The sequence below is a fragment of the Mustela nigripes genome, chromosome 2, assembly GCF_022355385.1.
Source record: "Mustela nigripes isolate SB6536 chromosome 2, MUSNIG.SB6536, whole genome shotgun sequence".
Taxonomy (NCBI): domain Eukaryota; kingdom Metazoa; phylum Chordata; class Mammalia; order Carnivora; family Mustelidae; genus Mustela; species Mustela nigripes.
Genome location: NC_081558.1, coordinates 113,628,777 through 113,646,508, shown reverse-complemented (window position 1 = coordinate 113,646,508; position 17,732 = coordinate 113,628,777). Strand labels below are relative to the sequence as shown.

General features: G+C 41.2%; 1 protein-coding gene across 3 annotated transcripts in view; it reads right to left on the bottom strand.

Annotated features, from left to right (window-relative positions):
• The window catches only part of MCF2L2 (MCF.2 cell line derived transforming sequence-like 2), a 254,431-nt gene that overhangs the window by 194,078 nt on the left and 42,621 nt on the right, over positions 1-17,732 (bottom strand). For all 3 annotated transcript variants that reach the window (XM_059391454.1, XM_059391452.1, XM_059391453.1), the window contains exons 2-3: positions 16,007-16,090; positions 6,791-6,905 (exon numbers count right to left, since the gene is read on the bottom strand). In XM_059391454.1, the coding sequence (XP_059247437.1) occupies positions 6,791-6,905; positions 16,007-16,090 (199 nt within the window). The remainder of the gene's footprint in view (positions 1-6,790; positions 6,906-16,006; positions 16,091-17,732) is intronic.

The following is a 17,732-nucleotide window of genomic DNA, read 5'->3' as shown; positions in this document are numbered from 1 at the left end:
ATAGGAGATGAGACTGTTTGTTTCAGGTTTGGCAATTATCTTCTTTACAATTAACAATACTGCTGAATAAAACCAAATTCCAGATATTTACAACCATTAGCAGCCATAAATTCGGCAAGGGGCTGCGCTTTGAATGTCTAAATAAACCTAAATTGAGGGCTGCCTGGGTGGCTCAGTGGGTTAAAGCCTCTGCCTTCGGCTCAGGTCATGATCCCAGTGTTCTGGGATCGAGCCCCGCATCGGGCTCTCTGCTCAGAGGGAGCCTGCTTCCTCCTCTCTCTCTCTCTGCCTCTCTGCCTACTTGTAATCTCTGCCTGTCAAATAAATAAATAAAATCTTTAAAATAAATAAATAAATAAATAAACCTAAATTGAACATAATCAGAAAAGGCAAAGTGCGCTCCCATCTGAACTGGACAAGTGATACAAAACAGGATAGTAAAGATAATCTAAAGCAAATGAACAGAGAAAAGCCATTATGCACACGCTAGGTCATCCTACTGGTGAGAAGTGCTGTCAGACTCCTAGCTCTTACATAGAGAAGGACCGGAATCTAGCCTATTAAATTGCTTTTTCTGCCCTCTAGAAGAGTTCATTCAAATTCTCTTAGCATGAAAGACTTTCTTAGCAGGGTCACCGTATATTCATAACAAATCCATGGGGCACTCTCTAATTTCGAGCCTTAGCTGGGTGTTTAAGGTCTGGCCTCTCAAGGCATCCCTCTTGAGAGCTGAAGCAAATCCACCCACCGTGGGCAAAGCAGCAGGCCCACGAAACTCCCCATCCCGGACCTCTATCCTTAGAAGTCAAGGGAATGATTCCATCTCCCTGAATCTGGGGAGCAATTCCACGGCCAGTCCAGGAAGTAATGGACCTCACTCTTGCCACTCAATCAAAGCAGCACTTTTCCAATTAATGCCATTCAAAGCCACTTAAAAGCAGGGCTTTCCTATAGCCTTCATAACAGTAAGAAACCCAGACTGAATTTACTTCTGTGGCAGGACTGGTTTCTAAAACTGACAAATTGTTATAATATCATTCAGTTTTTTAATACAAAGAAGCAACTCTCTTTACAATTTGCAAAGCAAATAGTCACAGTGTCCTTCTCCCCTCCTTTCCAAAAGTAGAAATGCCAGATAACATTTTACCATACAGCATATCATAAATGAGGGTATGACTCTTCTCAAAGACTTTATGGGAGGAAAATGGACATAGGAGAATTCATCAAATGTAAACAGGCCTCTCAACAGATTCATTACAGAAAAGACCCTTTAGAAACAGTAAATAATCAGGGGTGCCTGGGTGGCTCAGTGGGTTAAGCCTCTGCCTTCCACTCAGGTCATGATCTCAGGGTCCTGGGATAGAGCCCCGCATCGGGCTCTCTGCTCAGAGGGAGCCTGCTTCCCCCCTCTCTCTGTGTCTCAGCCTACTTGTGATCTCTCTCATTCTGTCAAATAAATAAATAAAATCTTTAAAAAAAAATAATAAATATCATAAAATTACCACTGTTATGAAATACAACTCTCGTACCATCTAATAAAAGTACTTTCTCCAATCTTTTTCAAATAATGAACTCAAAACTGTAAGTAAAACAAAGGAACTGAAAAGAATAATTCAGTTATAAAATACATGCTTAAGGTATACAAATAATTGATTTTAAGAAAAACAACTATGATCTAAAAATAGCTAAGCATCTCAGTTGTTCAGAATGCTTTACCAATGCCTTTTTTTTTAATTTTTAAATTTTTTTATAAACATATAATGTATTATTAGCCCCAGGGGTACAGGTCTGTGAATTTCCAGGTTTACACACTTCACAGCACTCACCATAGCACATACCTTCCCCAATGTCCATAACCCCACCACCCTCTCCCTACACCCACCCCCTGGCAACCCTCAGTTTGTTTTGTGAGATTAAGAGTCTCTTATACCAACACCTTTTCAAAAGCGTTGTCTACAATCGGTAGCCACAGGAGACATGTTTTAAGCGACAGTATCTTACATAATATTTCTGAGAAACTGACTCCTAGGATTATCCTGAACTTACTATAAGACAGATTTTGAAAACCCTTAGTAGTATAGACACATAGCAGGTGGTACCGGAGAGGCTAAAGCGGGCCCTCACTTGTTACTGGAAACATAACGGCAAGGCGGCAGTGATACAACCATATATATTTTAATACCATGAGATCCATGTGGGAAGATTTCTAATTCAAGATTTACGTGCTACATTTAATTCACAAAGAAATCGCAGAGTCAGGGAAGCTCAGGAAATAGAATTTTTGGCTTATGTTGCATTTAAGGAGAAGAACTACAGAACTGTGAAAACAAAAGTAAAAGATTTGGGTACAGTCTTCCCTCTGTCTCTCAGCTTCCCCATATGCCCCACCACTGCATCTTATCCAGAAGTTGAGCCTGATTCCACATTTCCTTCCTCACACCTCACAGTCCTCTTCTCTCTCCCCGTCAGTCTCACCCTTGGAGGCACAGTGGGATCGCCTGTGGAACTTTCAGCCCTACAGAAGCCTGAGTTCCACCCCAAAATTTTTCTGATTTAATTAGTCTTATTTCTGGTCTGGACATCAGGATTTTTTTTTTTTTTTTTAACTCCCAAAGTGATCCTGGAGTGCCTGGGTGGCTGAGTCGGTTAGGTGGCTGACTGTTGGTTTCAGTTCAGCTCATGATCTCAGGGTCTCGGGATTGAGCCCCATGTTGGTCTTCATGGTCAGTGCAGAGTCTGCTTGAGATTCTCTCTCCTTCTCTCTACCCCTCATTTGAACATGTGCTTGCATGCATGTTGTCTCTCTCAAATAAATAAGAGGCTTCTGGGTGGCTCAGTCAGTTAAGCATCTGACTTCAGTTTAGATCATGATCTCAGGGTCCTGGGATTGAGCATGAGATAGAGCTTGCATCAAACTTCCTACTTAGCAGGCCTTCCTCCCAACCCCATGTGCTTTCTCTCTTTCTCAAATAAATAAATAAAATCTTTGTAAATTTTTTTTTAATTTTTAAATAAATAAAATCTTGGCAAAAAAAAAAAAAATCCTCCCCAAAACTCCCCTAATGTGCAGCTAGGATGGAAACCACTGTCCTAGCATACTTTTGGTAAGAAGAGCCAGGCAAAGTAGCAAAATAAAACAAGATGAGACAATCAACACCAAAATGAGGGCTCAATTCCACATGTCCAGATAAGCAGTGAGACCTATGAACACGATTCCTAAAGCCAAGCACCATTATCAGTTTCTCACTCTCCCCCTCCCTGACCCTGAACAGCCCCTTTCTGTCCATCCCTTTCTACCCAGTCCTCCTGCTATCAAGCTAGCTCACTCCCCTTCACTTTGCACCCGTCCCAGTGTAGAAGCCCCTCATCAGCCTCCCTGCCTCCTTTCCTGGCTCCGTCTGAACTACGCTGCACACTACCACCAAACCGATCTGGTTGTCATTCTCCTCCTCGAAACCTCCAACAGCCTCTTCCTGCTATGTCTAAACTCCTTAATTTGGTAGAGAAGAGGCCACCACCAAGGCCTTGCCCATTCTGTTTCCAGATGTCTTTCCAGCTCTCATTTGTCACTACTAGCTGAAAAGGAGCCTCACTCTGTTCTGATCAACCTGCATGGTCTATAATTACCCAAACATACTCTATTTAAAACTTCAAAATTCAGGGGCCTTTGGAAATAGAAGCCAAATGTTTTGCCCCAGATCACACAGCTAGTGAGCAGTAGACTGTGTATTTCATTCCAGATTGGGGCTGTGTCCAAAGCTGCTAAACACCACCTTATTCTCTCTCTGTGGAATGTCGCCTTCCATATCCACCTGTGGAAATCTTACCTTTCAAGCCTATTCGTTCCTAAAGCTTTCCTTGTCTTTCCTGTCTGAAGTGACTTTTCTCTCTTCTGATCTTCTTTAGCACTCTATTTGCTTATTTCACAAAATATCGTGACAACAGAGTCCTGTGATGAGCTTCCTGAGGTTCAAGATACTATGTTATGGCCTCATTGGTCCTTTATAACTCCTAGCAGCACCATCCACACTGTCAGCAGGCAGCAAAGGTCTGGTGAAGAATAAACTGTCATAGGAAGCTTTCTGTACTCGCCCAACCCAGCCACACTGAGGCACAGAGGTATCCTTACCCTTACCCTGGGTATCCTGCCATCCTCCTCTTCACGTGCATCAATTCTGCCTTATTCTGTGTCATGAGCCCTCTGCCAACTGCCTATAAAACATTTTGCAACCTGGGAAGGGCTCTGTTGCCTGGCAACCACTGTAAGGTTTAGAAAGACGCATATGGTGATAAGTAGGAATTGTAGAAGAAACAAGGGTTCTTTCTCTTTGGAACCTGAAATGGAAGCTAGACAGTAAGGTATAGGTTAAATTCCTGTTTTGGGCTTTCTTACCCATTGTCTCTGTTTTATGTTGAAAAAAATAGGGGTGGGGTGCCAAGTTGGGTATGAGCAAATGTCAGGAAGAGGAAAGGGGGGATAACTGGTCAGACGGCTATTGCTTCTCAAGAAACAAACAGCATTCTAGGAAAGGGGGAAACTCCTATTCATAAGAAATGACATAAGGAACATAGAGCAGAAAAAAAGACACCAGACCAAAACATTAGTCCCTTGATTTTGTCTTCTCTTCTCTTCTACATATGGAAGATACAAGTCCTACCACTCAGTGCTTCTCTCTGCACTAGTTCAGATGGCACTCCCTGTACGCTCCTCAGTGTGACTCAGAAAATGCTGCAAGTACAAGATGAAAACCACCCATTTTGTTTAGCATATGACTGCATCCAGGGATCGGTAAAATTAGATGGTAAGTTTAAAAAGAAACATAGTGAGAATGGGAGGACTGTGTCTACCTGTTGCCCATCTCCCTGCTTACCCCCTTCCTTTCCTGCTCACCATGGAAGGAGAAGTTGCTAAACTGATGGGTCATTGTTTTAGAATGCAACTGAGCCAAAGAGGGAGATGAAGTTCAACTCCTATAAACCAGAGAGGTAAAGGCAGGAGGACTGGATTTCCCCCCTTTTCTGTCAGCAGCCTTCTTCTTACTCTATAACAAATACTCATCGATTGAAATGAATTATATCAGAACTGGAAATTCCACCAACAATACTTCTTGAGAACCTATTATGCACTGGGTACTGTGCTAGGATTACAGATAAAACAGAAACAAAACAAAACAAGCACTGGTCCCTCCTCAACTTATTCAGACTAATGGGAAATGCCAAAATAATTTCCATATACTGTGGTATTATATAAGAGGTAAGCTCAGGAATCTATGGAAATTAAACATCTGTGAGAGCAGAACTGAAGTGAGGGAAGGAGCCGTTGAGGAAATGAGATAGACTGAGGACTGATGAATGTCTAGAATTTAGCCAGATCAAGAAGGGCAGGAAAGGCACTCAGTAGAGAGAACCACTCGAGCACAGCCCAGAGACACAAAGCATCCATCCTTCAAACCAATAAAATGCCAAATCATCACGTGTCTGTGTAGTACATACCATATTCAGGGATCAAAGGAAGAAAGGAAGTGAATTTAAGCACTAAACTTTTAAGAAGTACCTTAAAAAAAAAATCCATAGCCTTCTCTGAAGAAATAAGAATGGTAACAAGCAAACACAAAAACCAAAAAAATCTTTTAGAAGTGGGTTTGGTTAAAGCAAACAACTCAACTGCCTGATCTCCATAAGTGGGATGAAACACTAGGTGGCCTTTCAATCACAAAGCTGGCGTTGACCTTGAAATCATATGAGGCAGACAGAAGGCAAGCTAAAGAGCAGACACATGGCCCAACCTCACAGCAGTTGGGTAAGAGAGACTGTCATAAGCACTATAACCCCATGGAGGGCCTTTCTTGGCTGGAAAGTGGACACAGCATTAAGATTTGGGTCTGGACCCCACTCCTGGCTCAAGCTCTGTCTGTGAAACGGTTGTCTCCAATACAAACTCTGTTCCACACTCCAACCCTTGGAGGCCTGGGTATTTACTCACTTCACTGGACAAAGGTATGAGGCCCAGGTTAAAGAGAGTGGAAACAGCAGACACCAAAAACATCTTTGTCAAGATCTCGGCTATAAGGACAGCTTTTACTCCCAGCCTTTGTTTCCTTGCTCTCTGCCTTAAGTTTCTTCATCTGAATAGAACAAGTATAAAATCTGCCCTTAACTTCCTTATTTAGGGGAGATAAACAAAGTTAACTCCTAAAATGGCTTGACTCCTTGAACAATGGCTATGTGTCCCAGAAGACAGGCCCCAGGAGGACAGAATCACCTCAATCCAGAGCACTGAACCTGAAGGCACAAAATCAGCATTAGCTACTCAGTCAAAGTTTCATTCATTCAAATGTTTAGTAAGTACCTCCTATGTGCACACTAGAGTCAGAATGGACACTCATTTATCACTGTTTTCTAGACTCTTCTGCCATCCCTTGTCTGTGATGAATAAACAAGAGAAATTGGCCAAGCTACATACTAGCGTGGGTCATGCTCAGGGAAGATTCCATCTCAACCCAGCCCTGACACATGGGAAATTAAGAATGAAGCCAGTAGGGCACCTGGGTGGCTCAGTGGGTTAAGCCGCTGCCTTCGGCTCAGGTCATGATCTCAGGGTCCTGGGATCGAGTCCCGCATCGGGCTCTCTGCTCAGCAGGGAGCCTGTTTCCTCCTCTCTCTCTCTCTGCCTGCCTCTTTGCCTACTTGTGATTGTTCTCTGTCAAATAAATAAATAAAATCTTAAAAAAAAAAAAAAAAGAATGAAGCCAGTGACTGGGAAGGTAGCAAACCACTGTGTTCAGCTCACCTGGGGATGCTAGTCAAGTAAGTCATGACATTTAGGAAGTCTTCCTCTGGGAGGTGTTTGAACCCCACAAACTCTGGAAAAGTGATGATGGGGGCACCATCTTTCCCTCGGCCTCCTGCAACAAAAATGGGTGGTGAAGATGTTAACAAAATGTCTTCATGTCGTATCCTGCAGGTAAGGGACTTTGACTAACATCAAGCTGGGAGCTAGATACTGGTCTCCCCCTTTTCTCTCTGTATTATTTCAGACTAGAATGTGAGAAGGTTGATATGGAACTATCTTGAAAAAGTCTCTTCTCCTTCATGCTTGTTCAAGTGTTATGAGAATTCAACCCTTAAATCCTTTGAAGATAGTTACTGTATAAAAGGTAGTATTAATTTAATTACTTTAGCATAGGAGGAACAGTAAGTAATTCCAACGTGAATATATAATATTGTTCTTTATTTCTGTAATCAGTAAATATCAAAGCTAAAAGAGTATGGTGGTTAAGAGAATTCATTCTAAAATCAGGCAGCCCAGGAGTGCCTGGGTGGCTCAGTCGGTTAAGCGTCTGTCTTCAGCTCAGGTCACGATCCCAGGCTCCTGGGATCAAGCCCTACATCGGGCTCCCTGATCAGCAGGGAATCTGCTTCCCCTCCCTCTCTACTGCTCCCCCAGCTTGTGCTCTCTCTAAGAAATAAATTTTTAAAAATAAAAATAAAATAAAATCAGTCAGTCTGGTTCAAATCCTGGTTTGCTACTTGATTTCTACATGATTTTATGCAAGATACTCAATCTAAACAGGAGTTTCTGTCTATATATATATCTCATAGGAATAATACTTGTACCTACCTCAAAAGGTAATGTGAGGATTAAGTGAGAACATATATGGAAAGCAAGGGAGTACAGTGCTTACTACATATAAGTGCTCAAAAAACAGTGACCATTATTATGGTTATAATTATTACAAGGAGGAAATAATCAATGCTCTTCAATAGCTTACCAACAGGGATAGAATACACCACTGTGAAAATAGAAATGTAAAATTAATATTTAAATATTTAATCTATCAGAACAGAAGTCACTAGATTAAATGAAACAGATGCCCTTTCCTCATCTCGCTGCAGTGAGGTGCAGTTATATGACTGAGTCCTAGTTCCATGGTTCCTAAACTGTGTCCCACGTACCCAGAGAACCAGGGTGAGCTCGCAGAAGCACCATGAATATTTTAAATCTTTGAGGGAAACAGCAATAGTTGGCATCTATAGGACACCATGTATGCTACCAGCTTGAGATAGTTCACAATTCCAACATTAAATTGCGCTATATTCTTTGGAAAGTCACTGCATCTTTATGAAGTTGGGTTTTTGGTGGCTGTTGAGATAAAGAGCAAGTACAGTATGAAAAGTAATGTAGGGGGAGCCTGGGTGGCTCAGTTGGTTGGGCGACTAACTACCTTTGGCTCAAGTCATGATCCTGGAGTCCCAGGATCAAGTCCCACAACCAACTCCTGGCTCCATGAGGGTCTGCTTCTTCCTCTGACTTTCTCCCCTCTCATGCTCTCTCCCTCTCTCTCTCTCTCTCTCAAATAAATGAATAAAATCTTTAAAAAAGGAAGGAAGGAAGGAAAGTAATGGAGGACAGGAAAAAAGGGTGGTGATATCCAGTCTCATTTCAAAGCTTGAGATTATTGTAGTTACCTAAGAACGCAACTTAACCATTACTTTTTCTTTCAACTTACGTGTTTGTTTGTTTTTCCAAACAGCTACTAAGTCCTAAGGATATATAGGGTTACTAAGTTGTTTTAACTGTTAGGTATTGCTTTTGGCCAAAATACTAAGGCTGAGATGTCTGAGACTGAAAAACTAAGGCCCCAAGAATGGCAAAAGCTACAGTCAGTGAGGTAAGAAATGAGTTGCTGGGAGCACCTTCTGGGCTGTGCCCATGGAGGAAAACTACTTTAAGAAAAATAAAAGCTCCCAAGTGAGGCCAACTACAAATGACAGCACGCATTACACATCTAATGAAAGAGGTATGGCAGGGTGTGGCTTAATGAGAACTGTGTGATTATGAGGGTGTGGCATCAATGAAGAAATTACAGAAAAGAAGACTCAGAGAAGCAAGGGCGGGCCATGCACCGTCAATGCCTTCTTAAGGAGAGGACCATCTTCCTAAGGAGATGGTCCACCATCACGGGAATCTAGGCCGTGCCAACAGTGTATTTGATGACACCACCACTCACACCATCCAATCCACTCTGCTGCTCTGAGCCCACACCTGATAAGCACTTTCTGCTTAGACTCCTTTACTTTCCCTGTAAATTTGTTTCCAGGACAAAAATGTGCTGTCAGGCAAACATGAGTATTTGTATCACGTAAAGAGTAAGAGAGCCTTGTGGTTTTCTACACCAGTCTCTTCTAGGTACTGTCAATGTTGGGTGAGGCTCTCAGAGACCAATCGCTATGGAATGAAACTGTGTGATACTTGTTTGGATGACTAGCCATTCTTCTCTGGGAAGTATTTCTTTATTAATTCTACATGTTTATTTTAAAAATTTTTTAAAGTTACCTGCAGATCAGATACTTGTCAAACTTTGACATGGTGTTAAGCTGCCTCATTGTGTTGACTGAAGACAACTCAAATCGGGATACTATCAGCTTTCACCTCATATTCTTCCTCTTTGCAGTTTTATACCCATAGGAAGTTTTAGATAAATGCAAATTAAGAGAATTTACATCTCTAGTAATTAGTAAAATTACTAGTTAAAATTAGTAAAATTTAGTACTAATTACTAAAAAGTAAAATTAGATGCATTATAACACTGTACTAATTGCATAACCAATATTTGCCAAGAAAATAGCTAAAACATTTCAAACACTCAGGACACCCTAAAATATTTATTAAGATAGGATTATACTATTTAATGATTTTGTCTTTTATTGTTAATTATAAATTAAAGCTCTTCACACCTAAGTAGAGAAAGATAGGTGGAGTGTTCTTATATCTTGGTTAATACCAATACTGAACACCAGAGAGACCCAAAGTTAACTGGGGACACCACCTGCTGTTGAAAATTAACCTTAAGGGACAGAAGCCCCAAGGAGACAAAGCTAAGCCTCAATACAGTCATTGACAACCCACAGCAAGGCATTCGGTGCCACCTTGTGAGAAAACATGGAAATGCAAAAGGATGAAGGTGTGCCAAAAAAGTCCTATTCAAGGAAAATAAAGAAAACCAAACCACTTGGAAGTTAAGTAAAGTGGTGACTCAAATTTTAGTACTCCTGGTATAATTTTTACCTTCTCATTTAAATGGAAGAGGACTAGGTTCATTGCAGAAAACAGCAGTAAGTTCTTGGGATACATAAGAGTACTCCCATGAGGGTCTGGTGTTGGCTGGCAAGAACTTTTGTCCTATAGAGAATTTAGAACACTAGGAAATCCTATAGGAAGATGGTGAAGACCAACAATGAAAGAAAGAGGTAGTTAACTGCTATTTGCCTCCCCAAATCCATTTTCCTTCTCTCTCCCCCCAAAAACTGATTTTAGCTGGGAAAATGGTAATACCACTTCCTGGGAGACACATTAAAAATGTCAGGGCCTGGGATACCAAATAATCTATTCTATATAATAAAGAATTGTCCTACACCCTGTGCGATTCCTGAATATCTTAACAGAAACTCAGTATAAGTGAGAAATCCAATTACAGTGATCAGATCCTATAAATTCTGTTTTATATATAATAATAAATGTTTTTTTAAGTTTTCCATTTTATTTAGATATAATTGACATATAACATGGTATTAGCTTAAGGTATACATACAATGATTTAATATATGTATATAATGTAAAATGATCACCACAATAAGTTTAATTAATATCCATCACCTCACAAATCACCTTACAACTCTTCAGATCTAATCTCTTAGCAATTTTCAAATATACAATATGGTACTGTTAACTGTAGTCATCATGTTGCACATTACATTTCCCAGAATGTATTTATCTTATAACTTGGAAGTCTATACTTTTGACCACTTTCCTCCACTTCCCCCCAACACCCTGCCTTTGGCCACCAATCTTTATCTCTGTTTCTATGAGCTCAGTTTTTCTTAGGTTCCACATACATGTAAGATGGTAATGTATCTGCCTTTCCTTGCCTGACCCATTTCACTTAGCATAATGCCTTCAAGGTCCACCAATGGTGTCACAAATCAAAAATTACTTTTAAATGGTTTAAATATATACTGAATTGTTCATAATTGTAACTACCCTATAAATTGAAGGAAGATAATACTGTGTTCAGAATTTATCAACTCTGCTCAGAACTATGCCAACAATTGTTTACTCTTTCAGAAAATCACTACAGTAAGGCCACTGAGGGGGTCTGATCACCCACACCACACCCCAGCATTTATAGCTATCATATTCATGGTGACTCTGAACACCTATTTTATTACTTTTTCTAGTACAGCTAGAACTACATATTGAAATACATATTTTTTACTACTCTTACTTGCCTTTTATTTCTCCTTTACTACTCTCCTTTTCATTTTCTTTCTTTTTTTTTTTTCAGTATATGCATGAATAGGGGATAGCTATTCACCCACCAGGAGCACACTACTGAACTAAATTAGCTAGCTTCCCATGACATTAAGTGTATTCATATAACTGATCCAGGTACAAGTCAGTGGTATGTGGTGTGTGCTGCTGCTGAGCTGAAGCTTCTAAGAAGCCATATGCAGTCTTCTCCCTGTCTGCTTCCTGGATACACATAATAATATGGCCACAAAGTGGATAATAGTAACATGAGCCATAAAGTGAAAGGAACCTTCATGTGTGAGGAACAAGGAGAAAAGTCATCTGCTGACCATGAACATACATGCTGGAGTGCTCCAAGCCAAATTAACTAAATTCCCATTGTGTTTGTCTGAACTACTATACACTTAGGAGTCTATTTGGTATAGCGGCTCAGCCCACCCTAACTAATACAGGTGATGGTATCCTAAATTCCAACTCAAGATGGTGTGGGGGGGTAATGTAAATCATTTGTTATGAAAAGAAGATTTCAGTCCAACCTGCTTGAGAACCATTTCCGTAGTCTACACCCCTCGATACAATAGCCACTAGACATACGTGGCTATGGAGCACTTCCGATATAATCAGTCCAAATTGAGATGTGCTACAAGTGTGAAATACAAACTGGATTTCCAAGACAGTGTGTGGAAAAATGTAAAGTACCTCAACAATAATTTTGAATAGAGATGATGTGTTGGAGTAATATTTTAGATATGTGGGTTAAATAAAAGAGCTATTAAAATAAATTTCACGGGCGCCTGGGTGGCTCAGTAGGTTAAGCCGCTGCCTTCGGCTCAGGTCATGATCTCAGGGTCCTGGGATCGAGTCCCGCATGGGGCTCTCTGCTCAGCGGGGAGCCTGCTTCCTCCTCTCTCTCTCTGCCTGCCTCTCCATCTACTTGTGATTTCTCTCTGTCAAATAAATACATAAAATCTTTTAAAAATAAATAAATAAATAAATAAATAAATAAATAAATTTCACATGTTCCTCCTTGCTTTTTTTAATATGGTTACTACAAAATGTAAAATTTTGTGGGTCAAAACATATGTGGGTCATGGTTTATTTCTATTAAGCAGTACTGCTCTTTATATTTTGTTGCATTGGTTCTCATTTCCTGGATGCCAAGTTACTAACTCTATCTCTGATTTCGGCAGAAGTTCTGACTCTGGGTATTTCTTTGATTTGACATTCTCCATTGTTTCAGTGAGAATTTCCCACTTTCTGGGGGGAAACACTGTGGACTCCACAAACCTAAGAGTATTTTACAATTTTGTTATTAATTACTTCTAAAAGGTTATGTAACAGTGGGGGGGGGGACTTAAAGACAATGATTTCAAGGGGAAGAAACAACTATTAAGTGGCTAATTTATAACCAACCCTCTCTCTCCTGACCACCTTCTATTGTAGCCATTTCAAAGCTAAATATTCATCTCTCCTGACCTCCTTGCTGGCAGATAGGGCTGCACAACACAGTTCCGGATGACGCATAAGCAGAAGTCTACCAAGAGCTTCTGGGAAAGTTCTTGCTCTCCTGGCCAAAAGAACAGAAGAAGCCAGCATTGCTTCTTTACCTTCTTCCTCCTTTGGACACAGACTTGATATCTGGAGCTGCAGCCGCCGTACTGACATTAAGACTTCAGAAACAAGAGAAACATCCAGAGAATCGCAAAGATGCACCCTTAATGTCTTTGAGCCACTGATCCAATACAAGGAATTTCTACTTTTGGACCTCTTGTTATGTGGCTTAGAAACAAAGAAACAAGTCCCACAAGCTAAGTTCTCTTAAAGCCAGATACTATGCAAGGCATTTTCCTTAAAACAACCCACTTTATCAATGAGAAACCTGAGGTTCACAGTGACATACTAATTGTGTTGGAATGTGAACCCAGAGTTGTCTGAGCCCAAAGCCTGGAGTGTTTCTATCACACTAACCTGCTTATATCTTCTTACTTCCTAGCTAAGCCCTAAATTTAGAAATATCCCAAGAGGCCCTGACCAGTTTTATCAGTCCACTATCAGTTCTACCAGTTACTATCCAGTTCCTACAGTGGCCCCTGCCCACGGACTTGACCATCCGGAGGACCCCAACCATCTGGCCACAAATCTGAGTCACCCATCTCTCCCACTAGCCATGGGAGCACACTCGGAGCACAGCAGGCCAGGCAGCTGGGGCCTCACTGAGAAAAAGTCTCCCTGCTGTCATTCCCAGCATTCCTGGTTGACGGGGCCTCTGGCTCTTTCCAGAGCTCAGTGGAATCTGTAGAAAAATCTGTAGCTGGAGTACCCTCACCCTACTTGCCTTAATCAGGAAACAGAAAATGGCCATGACCCAGACCAGAGGCCATAGCTGGGTTGCCTCAGTGTGGGAAAAGACCTAAGCATGGAGATTTCTGTTTTACAACCACAAAGACACTGGCACCCACAACGGCCTCCTTACTGACATTTCATGCCACTTCAGGTAAGGACAAAAAGCAGGTCTAGTAATTCCAAGAACGTGCTGACTCAGAGAACCCCAGGGCTACTTATTTTCTTTGAGACTCGCCACGTTGCAAAGGCTACAACTGCTAATCCATGCTCCTCTCTCATAAGAAGGGCAAACTTGAGGCCACAAGATGACAAGAGAAGCTCAAAAAATGAGAGACTGTCTCTGCCATGGTCAAAGTGACTCTCCTAATGCAGAGGTGTACCTTTGGTCCAGTGTGTTTTTCTGTAGTTATATGCTCTCCGTTAAAGACTGACAATTATCTCTGTTACTGACTTAGTTGTGGCATTATACACCATTTCAACTTTGAGCATGGCTTTGGTTCCTTATACAAATTATATCATGCCAGAAAGAAAATAATACTTTTTGTACTACAATTCAAAAATAAACATTTTTATGGGATTAAAATATATCAGGAAAAAAAGTAAATTAGTTGATAGTTGTAATGTTAAGAATTTTTCATGTACTATGTCTTTGATCCTTGAAATTATGATGATCCCACCCATTCATTACACAAATGAGGAAAGTGAGGCTTAGAAAACTGAGTTGCCCAAGGAGATGTAGCTGGCCAATAGCAGAACCTAAATCCCTATCTAGGGCTGTCTGACATCCATTTCTTTATTGCCTCTGAGAAATAAGAATAGAGAGAAGCACCTCAGTAATACTCCAAAATTGTAACTTTGGATCCTTTAATGCATGAATTAATCAGTCACTGGACTACTTCCCTAGATGAGCCATTATATATGCCAGAATCCTATGCTGGGACATTCAACTTTTGGTATAAGGATACAGAAATCTGCTCCACCTCATTTATCATCCATTCCAGACCCTGACACGTGTGAGCCTTGCAGCCTTCTGGCATAGGACCCCAGCAGCAGTTGTCAGAAACCCAAAGGGCAATCCCCATCCTGCCTTTTGTTTTGCAGAACCCCAGCCTCCCCATGAGAAGCTATGCACCTTCAGGAGACTGGTTAGCATCCCCACCAGGACCATGACTACACTGCCTAGGCTGGGGATATAAGGAGCAGTCCTCACAAGACAGACCAGGAGGACTCGGATAATTTTGAACTGAGCTCCTATTATGTTATAGTTTCTGTTCCAAGCAATACAGGTAGAAATTTTAAAATGAGGACTTTGTACTTACAGAGCCTTCAGTGACTATAGGAGCAGCGGTCAGTGTAGAGGAAAGACCAGAGAATTCCCCAGAATGTCTGGATTGTATAAGACGTCCCCACCCACAGTACAACTCTGGGATGGGGAAAAGTATGCCAATAACAGAGATTACATTTCCCTCAAACTCAGTAAGATAAGGACTTGGAAGCAGATTAAATATGATTTAGAGAAAGGAAAGAAATGTGTCTTTTTTAATATCCATGTTGTAGGGTTAAATTAATATCAACTTCATATTCTTTGTGATGGAACCAAGGCAGCTTTGTTGCTTTTTTCTGATCTAGAAGATGAAGAGAGTAACTCAACCTCCTTATTCCTCTGTGACATGTGCTAAATCTCACATGTGTGGCAATCTCACACCATGCTTCTAACACAGGCCTAACTATAATTTAGGGTTTGGTATGTACCTCCAGTTTCAGTAATCAAAGTCACGTCATCATTCGCTAAGTGAATAAGAAAGAAGTGTGTTCTAGTAATGACAACTTCTCGGGGCTCAGAAGATTCCTAGCCTTTTATGAACATTAACCTCTCTTTATTCCCAAATGCTCAATGGAAACCAATGCATTAAAATTAGGTTCATAAAAGCTAAGAATAAAAGACAAATTTCTCAAAGATCAAAGAACCTCACCAATGCTCTAGAACCCTTAAAACCAAACTCTCTTAAGGTTAGATCTTAGAAAAACCTTCAACAAGAATGTAGGAAGAATATCATGATGGCAGCTGATATCAGTTATTTCCTTTTCCTTCCTCAAAATCTTTTTAGCTCCATTCTTCACAACCTCAAAGAAATGCATTCCCTTAAAGAAGATCAAATTGCACCCAAAAGCAATAGCAATGACATCTATGAGATCTGCCCCTCCTCCATCTGTTCATTGTAACTCTGGGAGAGGCTGAAGGGGTGACTGACTAAGACTTGGGTCCACTGTTCATTAAGGTCCAAGAGGCTGGGCCCTTCGCAACAAGATCTCTGCAGCAAAATCTAAAATACACATTAATTTGCACCTTACCTGAGAGAATGGCAAACTGTCTGTGAAGTTGTTCAATTATATCCACTGCCACCAACGGCCTGATTTCCTGCTGCATAATTTCATCTGCACAAATGAAATACAAATTAGTTTAAATTTGTGTAAATCACAAAGAGAATTTAAAAGGAATGGGGGGGGGTAAGAAAGGGAAGCTTCATTACTAGGGAAATCTGGGACTTATCTAGGTATGATTACAGGCACTTATTCTCTTGAGAATACTATTCCCGAGATGCAGGAATGGATCTGGGTTTTGTGTGGTTATACCCATGAGCACAGGAACGCATTCCTAGAGCCTCTCCCAAGGGTCAATGCTTTAGGAGGGTCAATGCAAGGAAGGGGCCCTGAAGCTTAAGCTTCTGCAGCCTCACAAAATAGCTCCTCGGAGGATCTCATTGCCAAGGCAGGTACTCATGGACCTGCCCATATTTAGGTCTGCAGGACATCTTAAACACAAACAATCTATGTCCCCAGAGTTCATCTCAAGCTGGGTCATAACATCTATCTGACATTTATGAAGGTTCTTTGCTTTTTGTTTCCTTCCCTCCCTCATTCCTTCCTTTATGCCTCCCTCCTTAATTACTTTTCTTCTCCTTCCAGGATACTTCAAGGGAACTCTTCCCACTGCCAAGCATGTTTAAGGAGACCTTTCTCCATTTTGTTAATTAAAGATACTCCATACTGAATAAAAAGTTATAGGCTTCCAAGGCAAAAATTCAAATCTTTCAAGCACAAACCTATAAATGTCCTCTAGCCCTAAGAGTGATTTGTAAGCCTTATGATTTGCAATCTATCCATCTGGGGAAAGGGGATTAGAGAGGAGAGAAGATTGAATGGAAATCGTTAGCCTGGGCTGGAAAGAGGAAGACATTTCACACTCTCACTGCCTAAGATATGATTATCCTCACTTAACTACTTCCCAGAGAATCTCAAAAAATAAACTGGCTCTTGTTTCTATAGCAGTTAAACATCAGTTAGGATTAAGGCAGAGCCACATAGTCTTGTACACTGATGCTAAACAGGAATCTCCCATTGATTCGGCCTGGAGTCAGGGTAACAGTATGATATTATGACGCTGACCAATCGGAAGATTGTATTGTGGAAGCTCCTCCCAGAACCTTGTTTTCCATTTCTCAGCTTTAGTGTGAAAGTTCAACGAAGTGATATATATGGGGATATACACAGTAGATGCTCAGTAAATACTAGTTATATTTCTTTGACTGGAAAGGACTTTCCCATGTTTGTTTTCTGAAAGTTTTCTTTTTAAGATTTTATTTATTTACTTATTTATCTATTTATTTGAGAAGTGAGAGCATGCCTATGAGCAGGGGATGAAACAGAGGGAAAGGCGGGGGGGGGGGGGGGGTCTCAGGGAGGGAAAAAAATCTCAAGCAGACTCCCACTGAGTGCAGAGCTGACTGGCACTTGATCTTAGGACCCTGAGACCATGAACTGAGCCAAACCAAGAGTGGGATGCTTAACCGAGTGAGCCACCCAGGCGCTCCTAGAAAGTCTTGTAAGGGCTGGGGCAAGTGCCAGTTTAAATGCTGAGACCCTTCTTAGGTGCCTGGGTGGCTCAGTCAGTTAAGTGTCTGCCTTCAGACATGATCATGATCCCAGGGTCCTAGGATCAAGTCCTGCACTGGGCTCCCTGATCCACACAGAGCCTGCTTCTCCCTCTGCCTCTCTCTGTCTCTCTCTCTCTCTCATG